Below are 21,552 nucleotides of genomic sequence, written 5' to 3' on the forward strand. Positions count from 1 at the left end.
AGAGCATTCTCATAGGACAGAATAAAAATTCAGAAGTGATGTAATGTATTTGTATTGTATTTTTGGAGGAAAACTGTACTGGTTAAATGGAAATCGTATGATCTAGTATTGTATGGCAAAAATGTGCGTTTGTCCCTTTGAGTAACTTCGGACGATTGCTGTGTACAAACAGATTATCGTACGATTGCTTTGAAAGTGGCATTTTTCGTACGATTTTCTGATTGTGTGTATGGGTCGTTACCTTGTCTCATATTAAAAGTGAAGAGGTTACTAAAGTTAAAGTGTTACTAAACCCACAACAGTAAAATCAGCCTGTATATGAAGTAAAGCATGCTTGTTATACTCACTGTGGAACCTAAGGGGTTAATCCTCTGCATTGTGTAAAAAGGCTGTTTGATCCTTAGTTCTCTGTTCATCCCCTTTTTCAAGCAACCACCTCTTATCTCCAGACTGAACCGTAGGCATGCATATGCTCAGTTTGGTGTGTATTGATAGAGAGGTTTGTTTTCTTTTCTTGGTATAGTGCATGTGATCAGCACAGGGCCAATCAGTACTGTCCAAACAGAGGTCAGGGGATCTGCATCCTCCTAGAGCAGAAAGAAACTTCCTCCTACAAGCTTTAGCTAGTGGTGGGCTGGACACTGATAGAAGCCACAAGACTGCTTTAACTGCTGATGAGAAAAGGTACTTAGTAGTTTATATTCACTAAAATAATTGCATTTCCATGTTCTGTGTACTGTGGGAGACCATAGTGAATGCAGGGACCTGGGTTTAGTAACACTTTAAGAAAATTCTTGTACGACAGAATAAAAATCCGGAAGTGATGTAATGTGTCTGTATTGTATTTCCAGACAAACACTGAACTGGTTAAATGGAAATTGTATGATCTGGTATCGTATGGCAAAAGTTTGCGTGTTTGTCCCTTTGAGTAACTTCGGACGATTGCTGTGTATGAACAATCAGATTATCGTATGATCACTTTGAAAGCAGCATTTTTGGATGATTTTCTGATCGTGTGTATGGATCGTTACATTGTTAAAAAAAAACAAAAAACTTGCAGTCAGCCATGATGCCTCCTCCTGAGAAACATCTAAAAAGTAAGACATATTTTAAAAAACAGGTATGGTGCAAATAGGTATGGAGTGGGAATGGGAACACAACAAATATATAGTAGAGTTTTCTCAAATGTGACTGCAAAAGTAGAAATATTCTTTAAATCTACTTAATTACTTAGCCTACTGCACTTAGATCCTGGTCAGTGTTTTTTTTACTCTGCCTTACTTGAATAAAGCCCTATAAAAGAAGAAGAGCTATATGTACCTTTATGGTGGCCTGTGTCTTGAAATGCTCTCCAGCCATTTACAGGTGTCTGAATATCTACTGCTCTCGAACAGTTTCCCTGCCAGCTCTTATGTCACTACAGTACATGGGAGCTAGTGGGAGGAAACATTGCATGCAGTGAAGGGAGTAGATACCTGCAGCAGGTGGAGAACTGCAACGTTTTAAAACACTGTGGTTACATGGTCACTTTAAGGCCCAAGTATACTTTTAGTTTAAATCAGCTACAGTGAATATATTACAGGTGCATCAAAATAAAAGGAGGGGTATTTATCAAAGCTTAAAGCAGAGTTCCACCCAAAAAAGGAAGTTCCGCTTTAATACCTGAATTTGACAGGTACCCGCTCCCACTGCGATCACCTAGGCCAGGGGTGGGCAACTGTGGCCCTCCAACTGTTGCGGAACTACAAGTCCCACCATTATTATGCTTCTGGGAGTCATGATTTAAACTGTCAGTCTTGCAGTGCTTCATGGAACATGTAGTTCAACAGCAGCTGGAGGGCCACAGTTGCCCACCCCTGACCTAAGCGATCGGAATTGGAAGTTGTCCTCCCTCCCTGTAGTCTTCTGGGACACGTGACAGGTCCCAGAAGACTACAGGGCCATTCACAAAGCGCAGCGCTTCTCACGCATTCGCAGTGGGCACCCGGCTGTGAAGCTGCAAGCTGTCACAGCTAGGTGCCCACGCTAAAGATGCCGACGCCAGGCAAACAAGAAGGCCGGTGAAACCAGCAGTGGTAAGGACACAACTGGACCGAGGGACAGGTAAGTATTGGGTGGCTGTATTTTAAAAGCAGCAGCTATAGTTTTTGTAGCTGATGACTTATTTTTCAGCTGGAACTCCGCTTTAAGCAGCCAGAAACTGAAGCAGCTATGCATGGCAGCCAATCAGTTTCTATATTTCATTTAGAACGTCCAGCTGAATAAGATGAAGATAAGCCTGATTGGTTGACAAGCACTGCTGTTCCAGATTCTGGCAGCGTCAGTTTTGATAATTTACCCTCAAGGTGTTCATGGTCTTACAGTTAGTTTAATTAGAAAAAAGTCACACCTTGAGTAGAAAAGGTTGTCACCTGCCAGCATAATGTATGGGGGTGTGGATCACACCTGGATCTAAGTTCTGGGTTTTTTTTTCATTTACAATGTAACCATGTAAAATAAAAATAATGACACAAAATTAAATTTACATTAGATTTTCGATGTCATGCAGCTTTTTTCACTTTTTATGCTCTTTTGCTCATTTCAGGTTCTATGATGAGATCGGAACACCATTGTTATCTGATATTCGAATTGACTATTCACCGGATAGTGTAGAATACGTCACACAGAACATGTTTTACAACTACTTTAATGGGTCCGAAATAGTGGTGGCCGGAAAACTGATGAATAAATCCAGCGATGCTTTGCATGTGGAAATCACAGCAAGTAACAGAAACAAATATGTTGTTCTCGAAGCCGATGTAAAGATTGAAGGAGCTGGACAAAAGGAGATTACAAAATCTCAGATTATTGAGGACAACAAACAATACAGGAACCACATAGAACGGCTGTGGGGGTACCTGACATTCAAGGAACTCCTTACAGCTTGGCATAAGAGTGACAGAGACCAAGAGAAGGAGGAAATAACAAGAAAGGCCAGCCAACTTGCACTGAGGTATAATTTTGTCACACCATTCACACTGCTAGAAGTAAAGGACTATGGCTTCCAGGCGGATCTTCCCAAAGAAGAGTCAGCCAGCCTTTATACAGAGGGGATCGGACAGAAACTGCTCAGCCTACAAGGAAGAAAAGTAACAAAAGGTACCTCAACTATATAGAGTTGTAGAAATTGAATTCTGGAAATGCAAAATACTTGTAAATGTGTTAGGCTGGGTTTAGACGTGCGGATAAATTACCGATCCACATTCAGTTTGCTTTTCAGTGGCTGTTGACACGTAATGAGGTGGTGATATGATGTCTCCTTACTTCCCATTTGAAAGTGATATTAAAGGTTTATTTATTCATTTTTTAAATAACAAACATGTCTATACTTACCTGTTGTGTGCAGTGGTTTTGCACAGAGCAGCCTGGATCCTCCTCTTCTCAGGACCCCGCAGGCTCTCCTGGCTTCTCCTTTCTGTCAGGTGTCCCCACAGCAAGCAGCTTACTATGGGGGCACCTGCTGCTCCGTGTGTCCATTCATGCACAGAGCCATGGCTTGGTCCCGCCCCCTCTCTCTCCTCATTGGCTGACTAGCTTTGATTGACAGCAGCAAAAGCCAATGGCTCCTGCTTGCTGTCTCAGCCAATGAGGAGGCAGAGACCCGCGACAGCCAAGGCTGTTGTGCACATTGCTGGATCTTGACGGGGCTCAGGTAAGTATTGAGGGGCTGGGGGAGCATCTGCACACAGGTTTTTTACCTTCATGCATAGAATGCATGAAGGTGAAAAACCTTGAGCCTTTATAACCGCTTTAACCCCGTAAATGCATTTATGTGGTTGCGACGCATTTGTAGTGTGTCTTTGTTCACTGGAGAGGCAGTACTGAATGTCAAATGTGATGGGGGGAGATCATTTTTGCTACAGACATAAAGCAAAGTGTTGCAATTGTGGCATGTAAACTTCCCTGCCCACTGCCTTTTCAGCTTAAAGCGGAGTTCCACCCAAAAGGGGAAGTTCTGCTTTAAAGATTTGTCCCCCACTCCTCATTAAGGATTGGCACCTTTGGGGAGCGGAGGGGGGGAACGGGTACCTAAATTTGATAGGTACCCATTCCCACTTCCGCTGCGATCGCCTAGGCGATCAGAAACGTAATCTGTCCTCCTGCCCTCCCTCCCCGAAGTCTTGTGGGACTTGTGATATTTCCCAGAAGACGACGGGCTATTCAGGAAGTGCAGCGCTACTCTCGCAGTTGGCACACGGCTGTGAAGCCGCAACAGGACGGCCAGTGAAACGTGCTGCAGTGTGGGCAATGCGGGATCGTGGGACAGGTGAGCGGCTGTTTTTTAAAAGTCAGCAGCTACAGTTTTTGTAGCTGTTGACTTTTATTTTTTACAGAGTAAATGGAACTCCGCTTTAAGGGAGGTGCTTGGGAGGTACTAAAAATACAGCTCAACTGCATGTTTTTAATGCCTTCCCCAACCGCAAGGTTAAACAAGCCTTTAGATTATTATTAATGGTTTGTTCTAATTTCCTCTTTTGTTTAAAACAGAACTTCAACTTTTCTGCACATTTTTTCTCCAAGGGCCTTCTGTCCAGTCTGCCAACATCACCGGTGCTCACTCCTGCACCAAATGGTGCACGCGTGACCACCCTTTAATGCAGTATATACTCTGAGCCCAGGCCGATATGACGCCGCACCACCAGGGAAAGAGGGGTGCCCATGGCAGCCTGGGCTAAGAGAAAGTAGGCTGAATGAGCATGGCAGCATCTAGCAGCAGAAAACATTACTGCAGGTGGGGCTTATGGGGCACCCAGTCTTGATTTTTTTTATTTTTACAGATATGTGAATAATTATTTTTTTCCAAGAGTTCTCCTTTTAATTCTTAAATGTCTTAGTTATAATGCATGATATAACCCCATTTTATGTGTCTTGACTGCACTTTTTCCATATCACCCTGTTCACTAATTTTGCCAGTTGTTAACATGCTTTGTGGACAGAACCAAATGACCTTGACTTGTTTGCAGATGCCGGCCATACATAGTACAGGTAAGAATAACTTCAGGAGTGAAGTCTTGGCCACTGGAAAGCCAAGTCAATGAGAAATAGAGAAAGATTAGCATGTCAATTAAGCTTCTCTAAAGTAGAACATTACCAAGCACAATGTACCCGTCTCAAGGCTTTTATCTCACATGTGCTGCTTCAACCCAATATATTGAGTTTTACAATGGCGGGTGCCAATGCCAAAAATAAGATGAGTCCATTGACTACCTGTCATTCTCAGGAAGACTTCCAGGCAAACTGCTAAATGCATTGTTGGAATTCATATATTGGAGCTGCGTTACTTGCTGATTTACACAGCCTTGTCAGACTGAACTGAGGAATAAGTTGGTGACCTCAGTTGTGTCTACTGCAGTTCAGAAACAAAGTTTGGTTAACTGCCTGGCCCTAGCATGTGATTGGACAATGAAGTACTGTAGCTACAGCAGCAGACTAATGAGGTCATCTCTCTCCTCTTGTCGGCATTTTCCTTGTCAGCAGATGCACATGCCGCAAATCCACCTTGGCTCTCTCTACCATTTTGAGTGCTGCTGTACAGGGGAGTACAGGAGTTTTGTATCACATTCAGGTACTAACACTCTTTTTTAATAAATATAGAACTTTATTAATTTTGTCTTCTCTTGGCCTGGAATTCAGCTTTAAGCTTGTGTTTTTGTTGTGCCAGCCTATAACAATAATAAGAAAGTGTGTCGTGCAAATTGCAAGGCTAAGAAAATAGGCAATGAGGCTTTCCAATTTTTTTTTTTTAAATACTTGACGTCAAGCCAATGAGGTCTATTACAGCTTTTCTAACAATACAAGCTCAGTGTGTATTATCAACGGAAATGTGTTATCATGAAGGAAGCCTGACACTCTCAACTCTGTTGTTTTTAGGAGTTTTAATGAAACAGGTGTCTGACTTTTTTTTTTCTCTTACTAGAACCTCCATCTCAACAGATAGGCAAACAAAAACCACCAATGTCTAAAACTTCAGGTAATCTACAAGGAACTTGCTTTCATGTCTAAAAACTTTGTAGCCTCACATGATTTGGATAAACAGTCCAATGATGTTTAAATAATATGTTCCCCAACATTTCATATCCCTGATATGTGTCTGTTGTACCTTGTACTTCTGTTATAAGCATCCTGTTCTCTTTGTTTTAATGCGTGAAATACCTGATGATCCTGCCAGTCCCCCTGCTTTCTTATTTTTTAAACTGACCACACTAGGCATGGAAGCATATCCATCCTAGTTTTCTGGCTGTGCCTATACTCCAGTGGTCAAACTTGTGCTGACATGCCCCCCTGCACAGCTCTTCACTAGAAAGATTATTGTACTGCAGTTTCTCCACACCCACCTCCCTAAGCCCCTTATGTAGCTGAGAACAGAGATTACGTGATTACTTAAAAAAAAAAAGGTATTTATAAAGGTGTTTTTACATATATATACACACAAAAATGTTTTGCCTTTTTTAAACTGAATGGGTTGTTTTTGTAAGCTAAGGGTTTACATATACACTAAGGATGTGCTGGTGTGGAACTCATTCAAACATGATCTTAATCTGGCTTTAAGATCTATCTTTGTAATTTGTAATTTTATTTTACATATCTGTCCCCTATAGGACAAAGTAAATACAGTACTTTGCCCCATGTTTCTAAGTGCTGTATAATCCTACCACAAAATGAAATACAATCATACCCCTTATGCCCCGTACACACGATCAAAATATTAGACGAATGATCGTCCGTTTTTTTCCTGCTAGTCTCATATAAAAAGTGAAGTGGTTACTAAAGTTACGAAAATAGCTGTACGACAGAAAGAAAATTCAGAAGTGATGTAATGTATTTGTATTCTATTTTCGGACGACAACTGTGCTGATTAAACGAAAATTGTACGATCTGGTATTGTACGAAAAAAATATTTTGTGCTTATCCCTTCAAATAATTTCAATCGAAAGCTGCGCACGAACGATCAGATTATCATACGATCGCTTCTAAAGCAGTATTTTTCGTACGATTTTCTGATTGTGTGTACTAGGCTTTAGCAAACATCCAGGTTTCAGCTACAGTCCATGCTTCTTATGCAGGCCATAGATGGGGAGAAAAACGGCAGATTTTCGGCCGATTAACGAACTATCGGTCGGTCTAAAAAACTTACCTGACCACCAATTATTACGAAAATCGGCCGATTAATGAGTAACCTATAACGGGAAATGATGTCATTTTGTGGCCTTTGTGATCCTTTTTCGGAAAACGATCGTTCGTTTTTGACCATCAATGAGGATAAAGTCGGGCGTTTTTCGAAAATTTTCCAACATCACCGATAATCTGAAAGTCCAAAATACACGAAAAACGGCCGACAAAATCGTCCACTAACGATAAGATAATCGGCCGGTTTTATTTTCGGACGAAAAATCGGCCGTTTTTCTCCCCATCTATGGCCTGCATTAGCCAGGGCTGATGTGTTTTACCCTGATTGGACTTAGTAATTTAGAGCAATGACTTGGGAAGCAGAATAAAGACATTTCTTGCTTTCCTGATACAACTTGTATTCACAGTCACTATATTGTACTGGATATGGCATAACTACTAGTGTGCTGCTGGTGTAGGTGCTCACCATGAGGTACTATTAATCTGCCATTTGTCTCAGATTAAAGGGATTTGTCAGCATGGAAGGAAGTATTTCGAAATACAGCAGTTTGTTCTTTCTATAGTGACTTTTTAGCATCCAGAGTAAATTTAAACTTAATTTCTGCTACAAAACCTCCTACAGATGAAATATATAAATTTCTCTGTTCTAATGAATATTCTGTTTGTATCATCAAGTGCTTTCTCAAAGTGATTTCTTAAAGGTAGGGACTGTTTTCACTCTAATTGTCTGTGCAATCTCTGTGTTCTAATAAGAAAAGCTGCAGTATTTGCATCCTTTTAGGTGAGAATAAACTTTAGATAGTGTATTACTGAAAATGAAACGAAGACTATTAAGGATGCCCATAACTTAACTTGTATCGCAGTGGAGTCTTCTGGAAGTAGCAGTGAGACAGTCACACAAATAGTAAATAATAGGTCCTCTAGGGTGCCATATTGCAAGTTATCAAATTTTTTGACAGTTCTTGCCATTTGCGAATGATTGCACCAAGAGTTGTCACCTTCTCACCAAGCTGCTTGGCGATAGTTTGGTAGCCCAGTCCAGCCTTGTGTAGGTCTACAATCTTGTCCCTGACATCCTTGGACAGCTCTTTGGTCTTTGCCATGGCAGAGAGTTTGGAATTTGATTGTTTGATTGCTCCTGTGGACAGGTGTCTTTTATACAGGTAACAAAATGAGATTAGCAGCACTCCCTTTAAGAGACTGCTTCTAATCTCAGCTTGTTTCCTTCTGAATGAATGATAGCGGATCAAATACTTATCCCCCTCATGAACATGCAAATCAGTGCATAATTTTTTAGACGTGGATCTCTTTTGATTTTTTTGTTGCTATTCTGTCTCTCAGTATTACAATACACCTACCATTCGATCTTTAGACTGATCACTTCTTTGTGAGTGGGCAAACATTCAAAATCAGCAGGGGATCAAATACTTATTTCCTTTTATATATATATATATATATATATATATATATATCAACCTATTTGCCAGCTAGGGGGGTGCTAGACTCCAATTGTTAGTAAGGAGGTCTGAGTAGCAGCCTGGGAGTGATAGCTAGCAGGGGTCAAATTATAATCAGAGCTGAGAGGCTCTGCAGACCAGCTCTCTGGAATTTCCCCCGGCTCTAGACCTTTGCAGAAAGGTGGGTGGATTTGAGGAGTGGCTGATCTGCATTTTTTGAGGGATCTTGCTAAATCCCCAACAGGAGGCTTGGCAAGGACCAGGACAACCCTTGAAAGTGACAGAGCGTGCTCAGTAGCAGGAGAGTTGAAGGAGAGCTCGGGTGGAAAATAGTGAGGATGTGAGGCTGGAGAGAGGAGCCTGGAAGGGGCCCCATATGAAGAGGGTTCACCTACAGACAGTGGAGCTTGGAAGGAGGAAAGCTTAGACCTTCATGGCCCTGTGAAGCGAGGACCACTTGTGTAGCAGAGAAGGAGCGGCCCAAAAGGCCTGGTAGCAGCCACCAGATGCACAAGGGAAGGACTAAGTGAGTAGACCTGCATCCCCTGGGCCAGTTAGGAGAAGGAGGCACTCTTGTGGGAAGCTGGATTAGCCTGCCACCCAGGACAGTTTCACTATTTACGTGGCAGACACCGGATCCCATGCTCAAGGATTCCTCCAGACAGCTGGGTAAAAAAAAGGAGTTATCTGGGTTCTGGGGTGGTAGTACAGGAGATGCTGGCTATTTCTCCAAAACAGACTGTTTTGCTGTAAATAGTTCCAGGAAGTAGTCCTCGGTTTCTTGGTTCCATTGGGCATCCCATACACCCCTTACTCCTTCAAAATTTAAACCCCCCCTAATAAAACATCAAAAAACAAGATCAAGGACTGATTACGGACTCCAGGATTGAAGCCTGTGAAAATGCGTGTTGCCTGGCCAAGCAGGACTATAGGGGGACCCAAAACTTCAGCAACTCCTAAGGGGGTAGTGATATATATATATATATATATATATATATATATATATATACGCCCTATTACATTAAAGTGATTGCAGACCCAGACCTCTGAAATGAAAAGTGGACAAAGCTATAGTGTGTACTTGCCTCAATTCAAAGAACGTAGTGTAATTTCTAGCTTTTCTCTCCTCATTTTGCTATCTGCATGAGTCCCTTCTGACCATTTATCCTGAGCCATGCCACCCCCTCAGGCACACAGCAGGTGATAGACAGTCTCAGTTGTGTATGTTTCCCTTTGAGACTGTGTAGAGAGGGGTGTGTCCATTCCCTCCACTCAGGTCTCAAATTACACCCAGCACTGTGCTCTATATTGTGCAGTGAGTGACATCAAATCCCTGCCCCACCTCTGGAAGCTCAAAAATGCTGTGTAAACTGTGCACTTTGAACAGCTGTAAAGGAGAGATAAATGGGTACAACCTATGTAGGAGGATTTGTTTCATCCCTATGTATCACTTGAGACTAGTAACTTCAGAGGATGTATGTAAGGATTTACAACCTCTTTAAAGTAGACCCGAAGTCTGCAAATATTAACCTTCCCTTTTAGCAATGTGACAGCCATCATATCCCTAAACGGAGCAGGCATCTTCACCCACTCCATTTGAAGGTTCCGGATATCTGATCACCTTTAATGGTTGGGCCAAGATGACATAATTCCCACACATGTCCATGGGAGTTAATTCATTCCAGCGCCTGACACATGTCTGCTTTAACCACAGCAGGTAAAAAACTTTATTGCAGAAGATACTTTGCAAGTATCTGTTGCAATAAAAAACCTTCATGCTTGCGAATGTTGTATTTTTTTGCTAAAGTTCAACCTTAGCCAAAATTACTAGTTCCATTTAAATGACTTACGTAATATAATTTATTAGAAAAATTGGAATTTTGTTGTTTTGACATTCTGCCTTGTATATTTCTATATCTTTTAAGCGGATGGAGATCCACATTTTGTTGTTGACTTCCCTCTGAGTAAGTTGACAGTGTGCTTCAATATTGACGGTGAACCCGGAGACGTACTAAGGCTGGTATCAGACCACAAATACTCTGGTAAGAGATCAGTAAATTTTTTTTTGTCTTTAGGATTTTACATAATTATCTGAAAAGAGGTTAAAATACAAAACATAATGTATCTAAATGCACTCATATTTCAGAGGAAGATAATTGGCATTACGAGGCTTCTCTAAGCTTCTAAATTTGTATTGCTATATTTTCAAGGTGTGACAGTGAATGGACAGTTGATCGGTGCTCCAGCTCCTCCAAATGGACATAAGAAACAACGGACCTACTTTAGCAAAATCACTATAATCATCAACAAACCAAAGCGCACATATATAGAAATCTCTCCCATAAAGGTGGTCCTAGACAGCAAGGATCGGCTCATTCTAGCATGTGACAAGAGTGCCTCAGTGAAGAGTGATGACCTTTTGGTTTCTGTTGCTGCTAAATCCAATGTCACTGTGACCATTTACGGAACTATTTCTTTCGTAATTCTGGTCCATCGTTACAAGAATCCAGCTCCCTATCAAAGAAACCACTTGGGATTTTACATCTCTAACAGCAAAGGACTGTCCCCAAATTCTCATGGACTTTTAGGTAAGTTTGATTGCTCCTAAGATAAACAGTAAGAAACATAAATGTAAATTGCAGAGTAATTGTAAAGATACAAATCATATCCTTTTGCTCTATTGCATTGCACTTACTTTCCCTGGCAGTTTTACTTTGTACTGTTTCATTAATTAGTAGGTAAGTTGTTTAATTAATTAATATGGGCACAAGTTTATGTAAAAAAACGAGTAAAGAGTAGCAATGGGGTTGATTTACTAAATCTGGTGTACTCAGAATCTGCTGCAGCTGTGCATGGTAGCCAATCAGCTTCTAACTTCAGCTTGTTCAATTAACCACTTGCCCTCCAGAGGATTTACCCCCCTTCCTGACCAGGCCATTTTTTGCCTTACGGCGCTACTTTACTTTAACTGACAACTGCGCGGTCATGCAACGCTGAACCCAAATGAAATTTATGTTCTTTTTTTCCCACAAATAGAGCTTTCTTTCGGTGGTATTTGATCGCCTGTGAGTTTTTTATATATTTTTTTTATTATTAAAAAATGACTGACAATTTTGAGAAAAAAACAATATTTTTAACTTTTTGCTATTAAACATGTCCAGTAAAAAAATTTGAAAAATCAAATTTTGTCATAAATTTAGTCCAAAATATATTCTGCTACATGTCTGCTAAGAAAAAATCCCAATACATGTAAATTAATTGGTTTACGTGAAAGTTACAGCGTTTACAAATGGCGGTGTATATATACTGGAATTTTTTTTTTACTAGTAATGGCGGCAATCAGCGACTTATAGCGGGACTGCGGCAGGCATTCTGACATTGGGGGGAACCGACTTGGTGTCATTGACATCCCCAGTGACACCAATACAGTTATCAGTGCTAATATAAATCACTGACATTGTATTAATGGCACTGGGCAGGAAGGGGTTAACATGTGGGGCGATCAAAGGAATAACTGTGTGCTTTGTGCTGTTTTACTGTGTGTGTTTTCATCTGTAATACAAAGCAGTGTGCAGGAGCCGACAGGGGGGAGATCTGTATTGTTTACATACAGTTCTCTCCCCCCCGTTGGTAATGCTGGGCGATCATTGGGAGCTGGCGAGTAATCACTGGCCGGAGCCCTGTGATTGACAGTCAAGGCCGCGAATAGTAGCTTGGGTAGGGCGCGCGTGCCCCCTATCCGGAAATGCAAAATCACTGCCGCCCTGTAGCAGTATATCTGCTATAGGGTGACGGGAAAGCGGTTAAAGTGTAGTTCACCTTTACCAGAAACCTGCCTATGCAAATAAGGGGTGTCTCTGGACATTTATGTATCTCATGAAGCCATTTATGTATCTCATGAAGCCTGACTGGAATACTCCCAGGATATTACTAAGTGAGGCCTAGTCATTTCTGCTCACCTCCAACATCACAGGAGTGAGCTTTTTCTCTGAATAAAAGCCCCTTACATGCTCTCTCCCCCCTGATGCAGTAGCTCTGAACTCAGCATCTGAGAGCTCACTCCTGTGATGGTGGAAGTGAGCAGTAATGACTAGGCCTCATGGAGCAACACCATGGGAGTTTTTCAGTCAGGCTTTCATATCATATTCACAAATATTCCTATTGATGTTCCACAAAATTACAGTTGAATACCAAAAAAAGCGCATCACAAGGCTCAACGTGTTTTGTGACTATTTCACTTCATCAGGACTAGATGCTACTGGCAGGGTATTTACACATTAGAAAACAAAAGTTCAAAAATGTCATAGTACTATAACACATATATCCTTTAAGACAGGGGTGTCCAAACTTTTTTCAAAGAGGGCCAGATTGGATGAAGTGAACATGGTGGAGGGCCGAACATTTTTCCAAACATTCTTTGAACCATTACAATTAAATGCAAATAAATTATTTTATGCCAAGTTACCGTATTTTTCGCCGTATAAGACGCACCTGACCATAAGACGCACCTAGGTTTTAGAGGCAGAAAACAGGAAAAAAAAATTCTGAACTAATGGACTGCAGACACAGTACAGGAGATGACCAGAGACTGCGGACAGCACAGGGATGACCAGAGACTGCGGACAGCACAGGGATGACCAGAGACTGCGGACAGCACAGGGATGACCAGAGACTGCGGACAGCACAGGGATGACCAGAGACTGCGGACAGCACAGGGATGACCAGAGACTGCGGACAGTACAGATGACTGCTGACCTTTGGGGAGGTGGGGAGCGGGTACCTGAATTTGACAGGTACCCGCTCTTACTTCCGCAGTTGTTCTTTGATCTTACCTGTTCCTCGATCCAGCCGCGCGCTGTCTTCCCGGCTTCTGTAATGGCGCTCGGCATGACAGCCGGGTGCCCAGTGCGCATGAGCGAGAAGCACTTGCGGCTTCTGGGATCTGTCATGTGTCCCATGTACCGCCTTACCATTCACAAAAAGCACCGCTTCTTGCGCATGCGCACTTGGCACCCGGCTGTCATGCCCAGCGCCCACACTACAGAAGCCGGGAAGACAGCGCGCCGCTGGATAGAGGAACAGGTAAGGTCCCGCTGCAGAGCTGAGCGGCCGGCCCGGTATTCTGATACGGCCGTGGTGGAAATACCGGACCGGCCGCTCCATATTCGCTCCATAAGACACACTGACACACTGACATGGAGGGCCGTATTAAACCGACCCTCGGGCCGTAAATGGCCCGCGGGCCGGACTTTGGACATGCCTGCTTTAAGAGTATGTGCTCAAATCCCTATAGTTGATCATAAAACCAATACTTACAAACCGGCTTTAGAAGTTATTTAAAAATTACAGTGGCTAAATGGTTAGCACTTCCGCCTGGCAGTACTAGGGTCGCTGGTTCAAATCCCGACCACGGCACCACCTGCGTGGAGTTTGCATGTTTTCCCTGTGCCTGCATGGGTTTCCTCCAGGTACACCGGTTTCCTCCCACACTCGAAAGACATGCTGGTAGGTTAATTGGACCCTGTCTAAATTGTCCCTAGTATGTATATGTATGAATGTGAGTTAGGGACCTTAGATTGTACACCCCTTGAGGGTTAGGGACTGATGTGAATGTACACTATATGTGTAAAGCGCTGTGTAAATTGACAGTGCTATATAAGTACCTGAAATAAATTAAAAAAATAAAAAAATAAAAATGACAGCACTTCCAGATAACAGCCTAGTGCGTCTGCCCAGGAAGCTGTGAGAATAAGACCTGCGATACCAGAACAGGACAACAGAAGAGGAACAATTTTTTTTTCACAGAGGTGAATGTAGCCCATTATTTACAATGTGCCTTTGCACACAATCGCGTAAAGAAGTATTCTTTATTTAAAAAAAAAAATAGGAAAATCTGCATTTTTGGTCAGTAATTTACCCCACGTTCACACATTTGCGGACAAATGCATGCAAATACGTGCATATGAGCATAAACGTTAATGGATTTTCCCTAAGAATATATTGTGCGTTCAAATGTGTGAACACGCACACATACGTGTGAATACGCGCAGAACAAGTGCCTGAAATTATGTCCAAAAAAGCAGATGCTCAAACATCAGTACCATGTGCAAGCGGCCTTAATGTATTGTGGGATTGTATTATGAGAGATGGACGTACTTCATTTCATGTATCATATGTAGGTTGTAATGAATCTGAAGATTGTTCTGTACCTGGAAACAATTTCTTTTTACCATTGTGGTATATATTGCCAAAAGTATTGGGACACCACTCCAAATCATTGTATTCAGGTGTTCCAATTACCTCCATTGCCACAGGTGTATAAAATCAAGCACCTAGGCATGCAGACTGCTTCTATAAACATTTGTGAAAGAACGGGTCGCTCTCAGGAGCTCAGTGAATTCAAACGTGGTACCGTGATAGGTTGCCATCTGGGCAGTAAGTCCATCCGTGAAATTTCCTTGTTACTAAATATTCCACAGTCAACTGCTCGTGGTATTATAACAAAATGAAAGCAACTGGGAACAACAGCAACTCAGCCACTAAGTGGTAGGCCACATAAAATCACAGAGCAGAGTCAGCGCACGCTGAAGCGCACAGTGCGCAGAAGTTGCCAACTGTCTGCAGAGTCAATAGCTAAAGACCTCCAAACTTTGTGTGGCCTTCAAATTAGCACAACAGTGCATAGAGAGCTTCATGGAATAGGTCTCCATGGCTGTGCAGCTGCATCCAAGCCTTACATCACCAAGTGAAATGCAAAGCGTCAGATGCAGTGGTGTAAAGTGCGCCGCCACTAGACTCTAGAGCAGTGGAGACGTGTTCTCTGGAGTGATGAATCACACTTCTCAGTCTGGCAATCCAATGGATGTGTCTGGGTTTGGCAGTTGCCAGGAGAACAGTACTTGTCTGACTGCATTGTGCCAAGTGTAATGTTTGTTTGGAGGAGTCGGTTATGGTGTGGGGTTGTTTTTCAGGGGTTGGGCTTGGCCCCTTAGTTCCAGTGAAGAGAACTCTTAAAGCATCAGCATACCAAGACATTTTGGACAATTTCATGCTCCCAACTTTGTGGGAACAGTTTGGGAATGGCTCCTTCCTGTTCCAACATGACTGAGCACCAGTACACAAAGCAAGGTTCATAAAGACAGGGATCAGTAAGTTTGGGGTGGAGGAACTTGACTGGCCTGTACACAGTCCTGGCCACAACCCGAATGAACACCTTTGGGATGAATTAGAGTGGAGACTGCGAGCCAGGACTTCTCATTTAACAGTGCCTGACCTCACAAACCCTACGGACTAAGACTGGGATGCCATTAAAGTTCATGTGTGTACAAAGACAGGCATCCCAATGCTTTTGGCAATATAGTCTATTTCACTGAGATATCTAGTGATACCAGAAGAATGACTAAATCCACACATTTTTCTTTTTGTTCAATAGGTCAATTCTTATACAATGAAGTTAAGGTCACTCAGGTGCCACTGAATACAAACAATGATCATGCAACAAACCAAAGCTCACATGTCATTAACATGCTAAAGGTTAGAAATCGCTCAGTCCCTGTAATCAGAAAGCAGAGGAGATTATACAATGGCCTTCACCAAGTGGACTGCTGGTTTGCAAAGAATAATGCAGAAAAACTGATCGATGGCGTGTATCAGGATTATCTGCTCTCTCATCCCTTTGACTGTGGTAAGGATTTAATAACAAATGAAGTGTAAAAAACAGTGTTTAAAACATTCCATGTATATGTGCTAACAGCTGATTAACAAGAATTAGAAGAGGACCTCAACCAATGTATCTGGTATAGAACAGTGTACCAATATTTGTAGTCTGGGCCTCAGCAGATGACTGTGACATCTTTGCACAGAGAGTTCCTTGGAAACTATTATAGATGAACTTATAGCTACATTTTTTGTACATCCTTTTAGCAAAGATATATTCATAAAGCAAGGGTATTTTATATGAAATTGTACTTGTACTTATAACTGTGTGTGTGCCATTGTTCCCTCTGTTCCAGCATATGATGCATTGATTACTGAAACTGTATTTTTAACTTTCTTTTAACTTTGTTATCTTTAATATGTTTTCTTCAGAGAAATATAGGTTAAAGACATCTGGTTGTAATTATATTGAACTTTTACTCAGCCTTGAATGTTTAAAATTAAATATTGCCTGACAGCAGATACCACAAGGAAGAGTCTACTCTGTGCCTGTCTGAAATGGATTAATTTGCAAAGAAGGACTCCATAGTGAAGTATAGTACTCCACAGCAAAGAGATAGGAAATTCTTACAGTGTACAGAAAATAATGTAAAGAAAAACCTTTTCTGGACCAAAGAGGTAATAGCCGACTCCTTGCAGTGCCTACTGTTGGGTGTGATAAGAAAGGTTCACATGGATCAAATAGTATTGTTGATCATAAGATTTCAGTTTTTACTCTGCAATATGCAGTGTGAGAAAAAGAACATTTGAATGCAGTAAATGTATCACTAACTAGTATAGTTAGTTTCATGTTAGTTCACTGTATATTAGCATGCAAACTGGTGCTCCCCCATTTCATCACAAGTTACATATGTATACATTTTGTGAATATAGGCCAATAAAATAGAACACATTGCACACAATCTTATGACAAGCTGGTTGTAAAGGCTCAAGGTTTTTGAACATAGAATGCATAAAGGTAAAATCCTTCTGTGTGCAGCACCTCCACCATCCCCCGTACTACTTACCTGAGCTTCATTGCGGTCCAGCGAAGTGCATGAGAGCCTCAGCTCTCTGGGGACTCATTGGCTGTGTCACCAGTGGGAGCCATTGGCTCCTGATGCTATCAGTCACAGCCAGTGAGTCAATGAAGAAATAGAGGGGGCAGGGACAAGCTGCAGCTCTGTGTGTGATTGGACACACAGAGCAGCGGCTTGGGAGTGAGCCTGCTTGGGTGCCCACATAGCAAACTGCTTGCTCTAGGGGCACTTGGCATGAGTGAGGGGCCAGGAGTGCCAGTGGGGAACCCGAGAAGAGGAGGATCTGGGCTGCTGTGCAAAACTACTGCATAGAGCAGGTAAGTATAACAGGTTTGTTAATGAAAAAAACACTTGCCTTTAATATCACTTTAACACCACCATATAATATGTGCCTTACAGTTATCTCATAATTTCTGACCTCTTATTTCCTAAATATATGGATAACGCAAACATAATTTTTTTTCTAAGTCTTCCATGACAAAATCTGTTGATAATTATCCAACTATCTAAACATATGATCCCACATCCATCATTTCTTATGCCTGACACAGCTTCATTGCTAGTTTATACCCTTATCATATCCACCTCAGTTGGATATGTGAAAATGGGGAAGCTGCCTTTGATGACTTTCACTAATATGCATAATTGTTTCAGATTAGTAACACAAAGTATTAAGGCCACTGGATCAGCATGACAGCAGGAAACGAGCATTGGAAGCCGACATATCCTATTACAGGTTTCCTTCAAGGGCATTAGCTTTCTGTCTTTTTCTCAAATCAGCTGTCAACTACACAAAAAAGGCAGTTTAATTTTTGAACTCTGACCTACAAAGTTCTACTTAACCAAGCCCCCTCCATAGATCTCCTTGTTAATTTTCAGATACTGCCCTGAGCACAATCTATACTCTGAAGATGACCCTCTCTCCTTCTCCACACTAGTGATGCTACAAATGCCCATACCTCTCTGGAATTTCCTCCCTAAGACTTAATGTACACAAGCAGCTCCTAAACTCGAGTTTAGGAGCTTTTAGCATTTTTTGTGCCACAGCTCCTAAACTCAACTCCATAAAAGCCACATAGGCTTTTAGCAGAGTTTAGGAGCTGCAGAGTTTAGGTGAGGTTAAACCTCCCTAGAATAGCATTCAGGAAAGGAATGCTTTGACTGCTGACCGCAGGAAGCCGAAAAACGCATTTTCCCGCGGCCTGCGGTCAGAGTAGGCTCGTGTACATGAAGCCTTATGCTGCTCAGTACTCTGTAATCCTTTAAACCTTCCAGTGATTAGGGAATTGGTCCCACCTGAATTTACACTGGCCTCAGACTGTTTTATCCTTATATAAACCTTTACCAATTGTAAAGTTAGTGCGCTCAGGAATTGTGGGATGCGATCTTTCACTGTTTGTCATGTAATATGCCCAGCAAGGAAGTTCTATACTTCATTCTCAGGGCAACACTAAATAATGTCATTTGTTAGTTACTTTTTTTACTTATCAAGGTTGTAAAATCCTACTCTGAGCAAGCTTGAAACAATGTCCAACAGACCCATATACTAGTTCACCAAGCAAATATATTCTGTTTGATTATTTTATAGATGCAGAAGTAATAAATTGCTGCTCTCACCTGAACATTTGCTAACAAGTAGCCCTGCTATCTGCTTACATAGCATAGGGCAGGACTAGGGGCTGGCATTGACAAGAATTTACACTTACAGAAAGATTCCTACTAAAGTTACACAGACCACAACATAGGACAATTTTTTTAAATGGCGAACCATGAAGGTGCCTAATATTCTCTATGGCTATACGGCTTCACTTAAAAAGTGAGGTCTGGTGACAAGGACATGTAAAAGTGCTAACAGGTTTGACCAAATGACTGCAGAACATTTATAAAGGTGGTCTAACACACATAATAATATGCACAAGGATTTGCCAAAATATACTGGAAGTGATGGAAAAAAATTTTTTGGACTCCATCGCTTTTTGAATATTACTGATAATATGGGGTGGTTAAAGGAGAAGTACAGCCAAAGGTCTTTTGGCTGTACTTCTCTGTGGAGTAGTTTGTCCTACAATGTATTTTGTCCTACTATGCACTGTATGGTATTGTCCCAGCAACTCCTTTAGGTGAGTAGGTTTACATTTGACTTGTAAAACCCCTTCTTAAAAATAATAGTCTTAGAGGCACCCCTGTATTTTGTGTTTTTATATACCGTATACAGTATATCTGGTTACTACAAAAGCCCCTGCATGGCCTGTAAACTACTGTCAGTCTGTATGCATTATAGTGATGGGCCTGGCATGCTGAGACTTGCAGCTCCTGAGTTGCTGGATATTTCCAGTTCACCTATCTCCATGCTAAATGATCTATGATGGAAACTAAATGGAGAATGACAACTGATTTATTTCAAAAACATCTAATTTTGTCTGAACAAGACACTGAAGTTCTAAAATTCGAGTTTGTTTATAGAAAACAGAACATAAATGCACTGATGTACGAATTGTTTTACTTATGCTCATGATTGTTGAATTTTCTGAAATGCCAAAGATTTGTTTGACATTTGATTTTGCCTGCATCGCTTTACATTTATAGAATATATTTTTTTTTAGTGTCTGTACTACTTTCACAACCGTGTGAACAAAGAAAAATGATTCTGGATACAAAGTTTTAAATGTTGTTTTACAAAATGTAAAAATTAAAGAGCAGCATTGCTTAAAGTGATTCTGTATGTGTTATGGTCATTTTTTCAATTGTGGATCAAATTTTCTGTTTGATATTGTTTTGATATGCATATTAGGAATGATCACAGCATGCATTATTGTATTAAATTTAGCTCTTGTAAACAAGCTAAAGATCACCTTTTTTATACATGCTCCATTCTTATCCTTACTTTTCAACTCAGTTACAAACATGGTATTAGGTCCCTTTCACATGGGCTGGAGTGTGCAGATGGCAGGACCATGTCCGCTCTGCTTATGCAGAGCAGACATGGACACAGCCTGCTGTGTTCTATGGGCAGATTTAAACAAACCAGCTGTCCGTTTACACCTGACTGCCCTCCTGTTCGAACCGACCAGATGGCAGGGAGTGGATCCCCTTGTGTTTGTTTTTGCTGGATTGAATTGGAGGTAGCCAGCTGTAAACAGACACAAGTCATTTTTACATCCGCCGCTCCATAGAGGAGAATGGGGAGTCTAATCGGGTCTACCTGAAGAATGGACAACAGACCTGATTGGACTGCTCATGTGAAAGTTGCCTAAGCGTATGCATATCTGCTGTATTGGGACGGCTACATGCGGCATTCAAGTCTAACACTAACTATTCTTAAAAATGTTCCCTCCCTCTCCTCCTACCTATACTGCCTGTGCAAAAAAAAAAGAGATCTGTATACTTACCTTGTTTTCTGGTCCAATCATGTGATCCTGCAGCTCTAAGTCCTGTTTATCATGGAGTGCTCAACAACAGCAGGGAATTCCCAGAGCCGTGATGCCACTCATGAGTTCCCATGGCCCAGCCATTGACGGAGCACCCTCATCTCCCTGCAGCCGCAGACACCACTCACTGACACAGGGAACTGGAGTTGCAGGATCGCATGACTGGGCTGGAGCAGACTAAAAAAGATAAGTACACAGATCTTTTTTTGCCCAGGATAGCTAGGAGGAGGGGAGAGGGAGAAAGTGTACTTAAACTGGCCATACAGTCAGGTCCATAAATATTGGGACATCGACACAATTCTAACATTTTTGGCTCTATACACCACTACAATGGATTTGTAATTCCTATGCCGTTCACCTGATTTGGATGTAAATACCCTCAAATTCAAGCTGACAGTCTGCAGTTAAAGCACATCTTGTTCGTTTCATTTCAAATCCATTGTGGTGGTGTATAGAGCCCAAAATTTTAGAATTGTGTCGATGTCCCAATATTTATGGACCTGACTGTACATGGTTCAGTTTTTTATTCATCCAGTGGACTGAACGAAAAAAAAACTGAATCAATTTCCCCATCCCCACATTTGAGGTAGGTGGGGGAATTATCCCCAGTGCGCTATTGTATTGGAGATTCCCCAGTGCGCATGGAGACTCCCTCACAGTCAGAATGCACAGATCAGCGCTGCAGCCATTGCATTGTAGCCATTGCAGCCATTGTTTTATTAGAAAGGGCAGTTGAACAGAAGTTGATCGGTAGACCAACTTCTT

At 41.7% G+C, this 21,552-nt stretch overlaps 1 protein-coding gene across 2 annotated transcripts in view; it reads left to right on the forward strand.

Moving 5' to 3' along the window:
- Positions 1-20,074, forward strand: part of LOC149462364 (inter-alpha-trypsin inhibitor heavy chain H5-like) — a 127,506-nt gene extending 107,432 nt beyond the window's left edge. For both annotated transcript variants that reach the window (XM_089676859.1, XM_089676860.1), the window contains exons 10-14: positions 2,585-3,138; positions 5,957-6,010; positions 10,550-10,666; positions 10,835-11,212; positions 16,057-20,074. In XM_089676859.1, the coding sequence (XP_089532985.1) occupies positions 2,585-3,138; positions 5,957-6,010; positions 10,550-10,666; positions 10,835-11,212; positions 16,057-16,337 (1,384 nt within the window). In that variant the 3' untranslated portion in view covers positions 16,338-20,074. The remainder of the gene's footprint in view (positions 1-2,584; positions 3,139-5,956; positions 6,011-10,549; positions 10,667-10,834; positions 11,213-16,056) is intronic.
- The last annotated feature ends 1,478 nt before the right edge of the window (positions 20,075-21,552 follow it).

This window comes from Staurois parvus, unplaced genomic scaffold, assembly GCF_062004578.1.
Source record: "Staurois parvus isolate SC_StPar_1 unplaced genomic scaffold, SC_StPar_1.0 ptg000175l, whole genome shotgun sequence".
NCBI lineage: Eukaryota > Metazoa > Chordata > Amphibia > Anura > Ranidae > Staurois > Staurois parvus.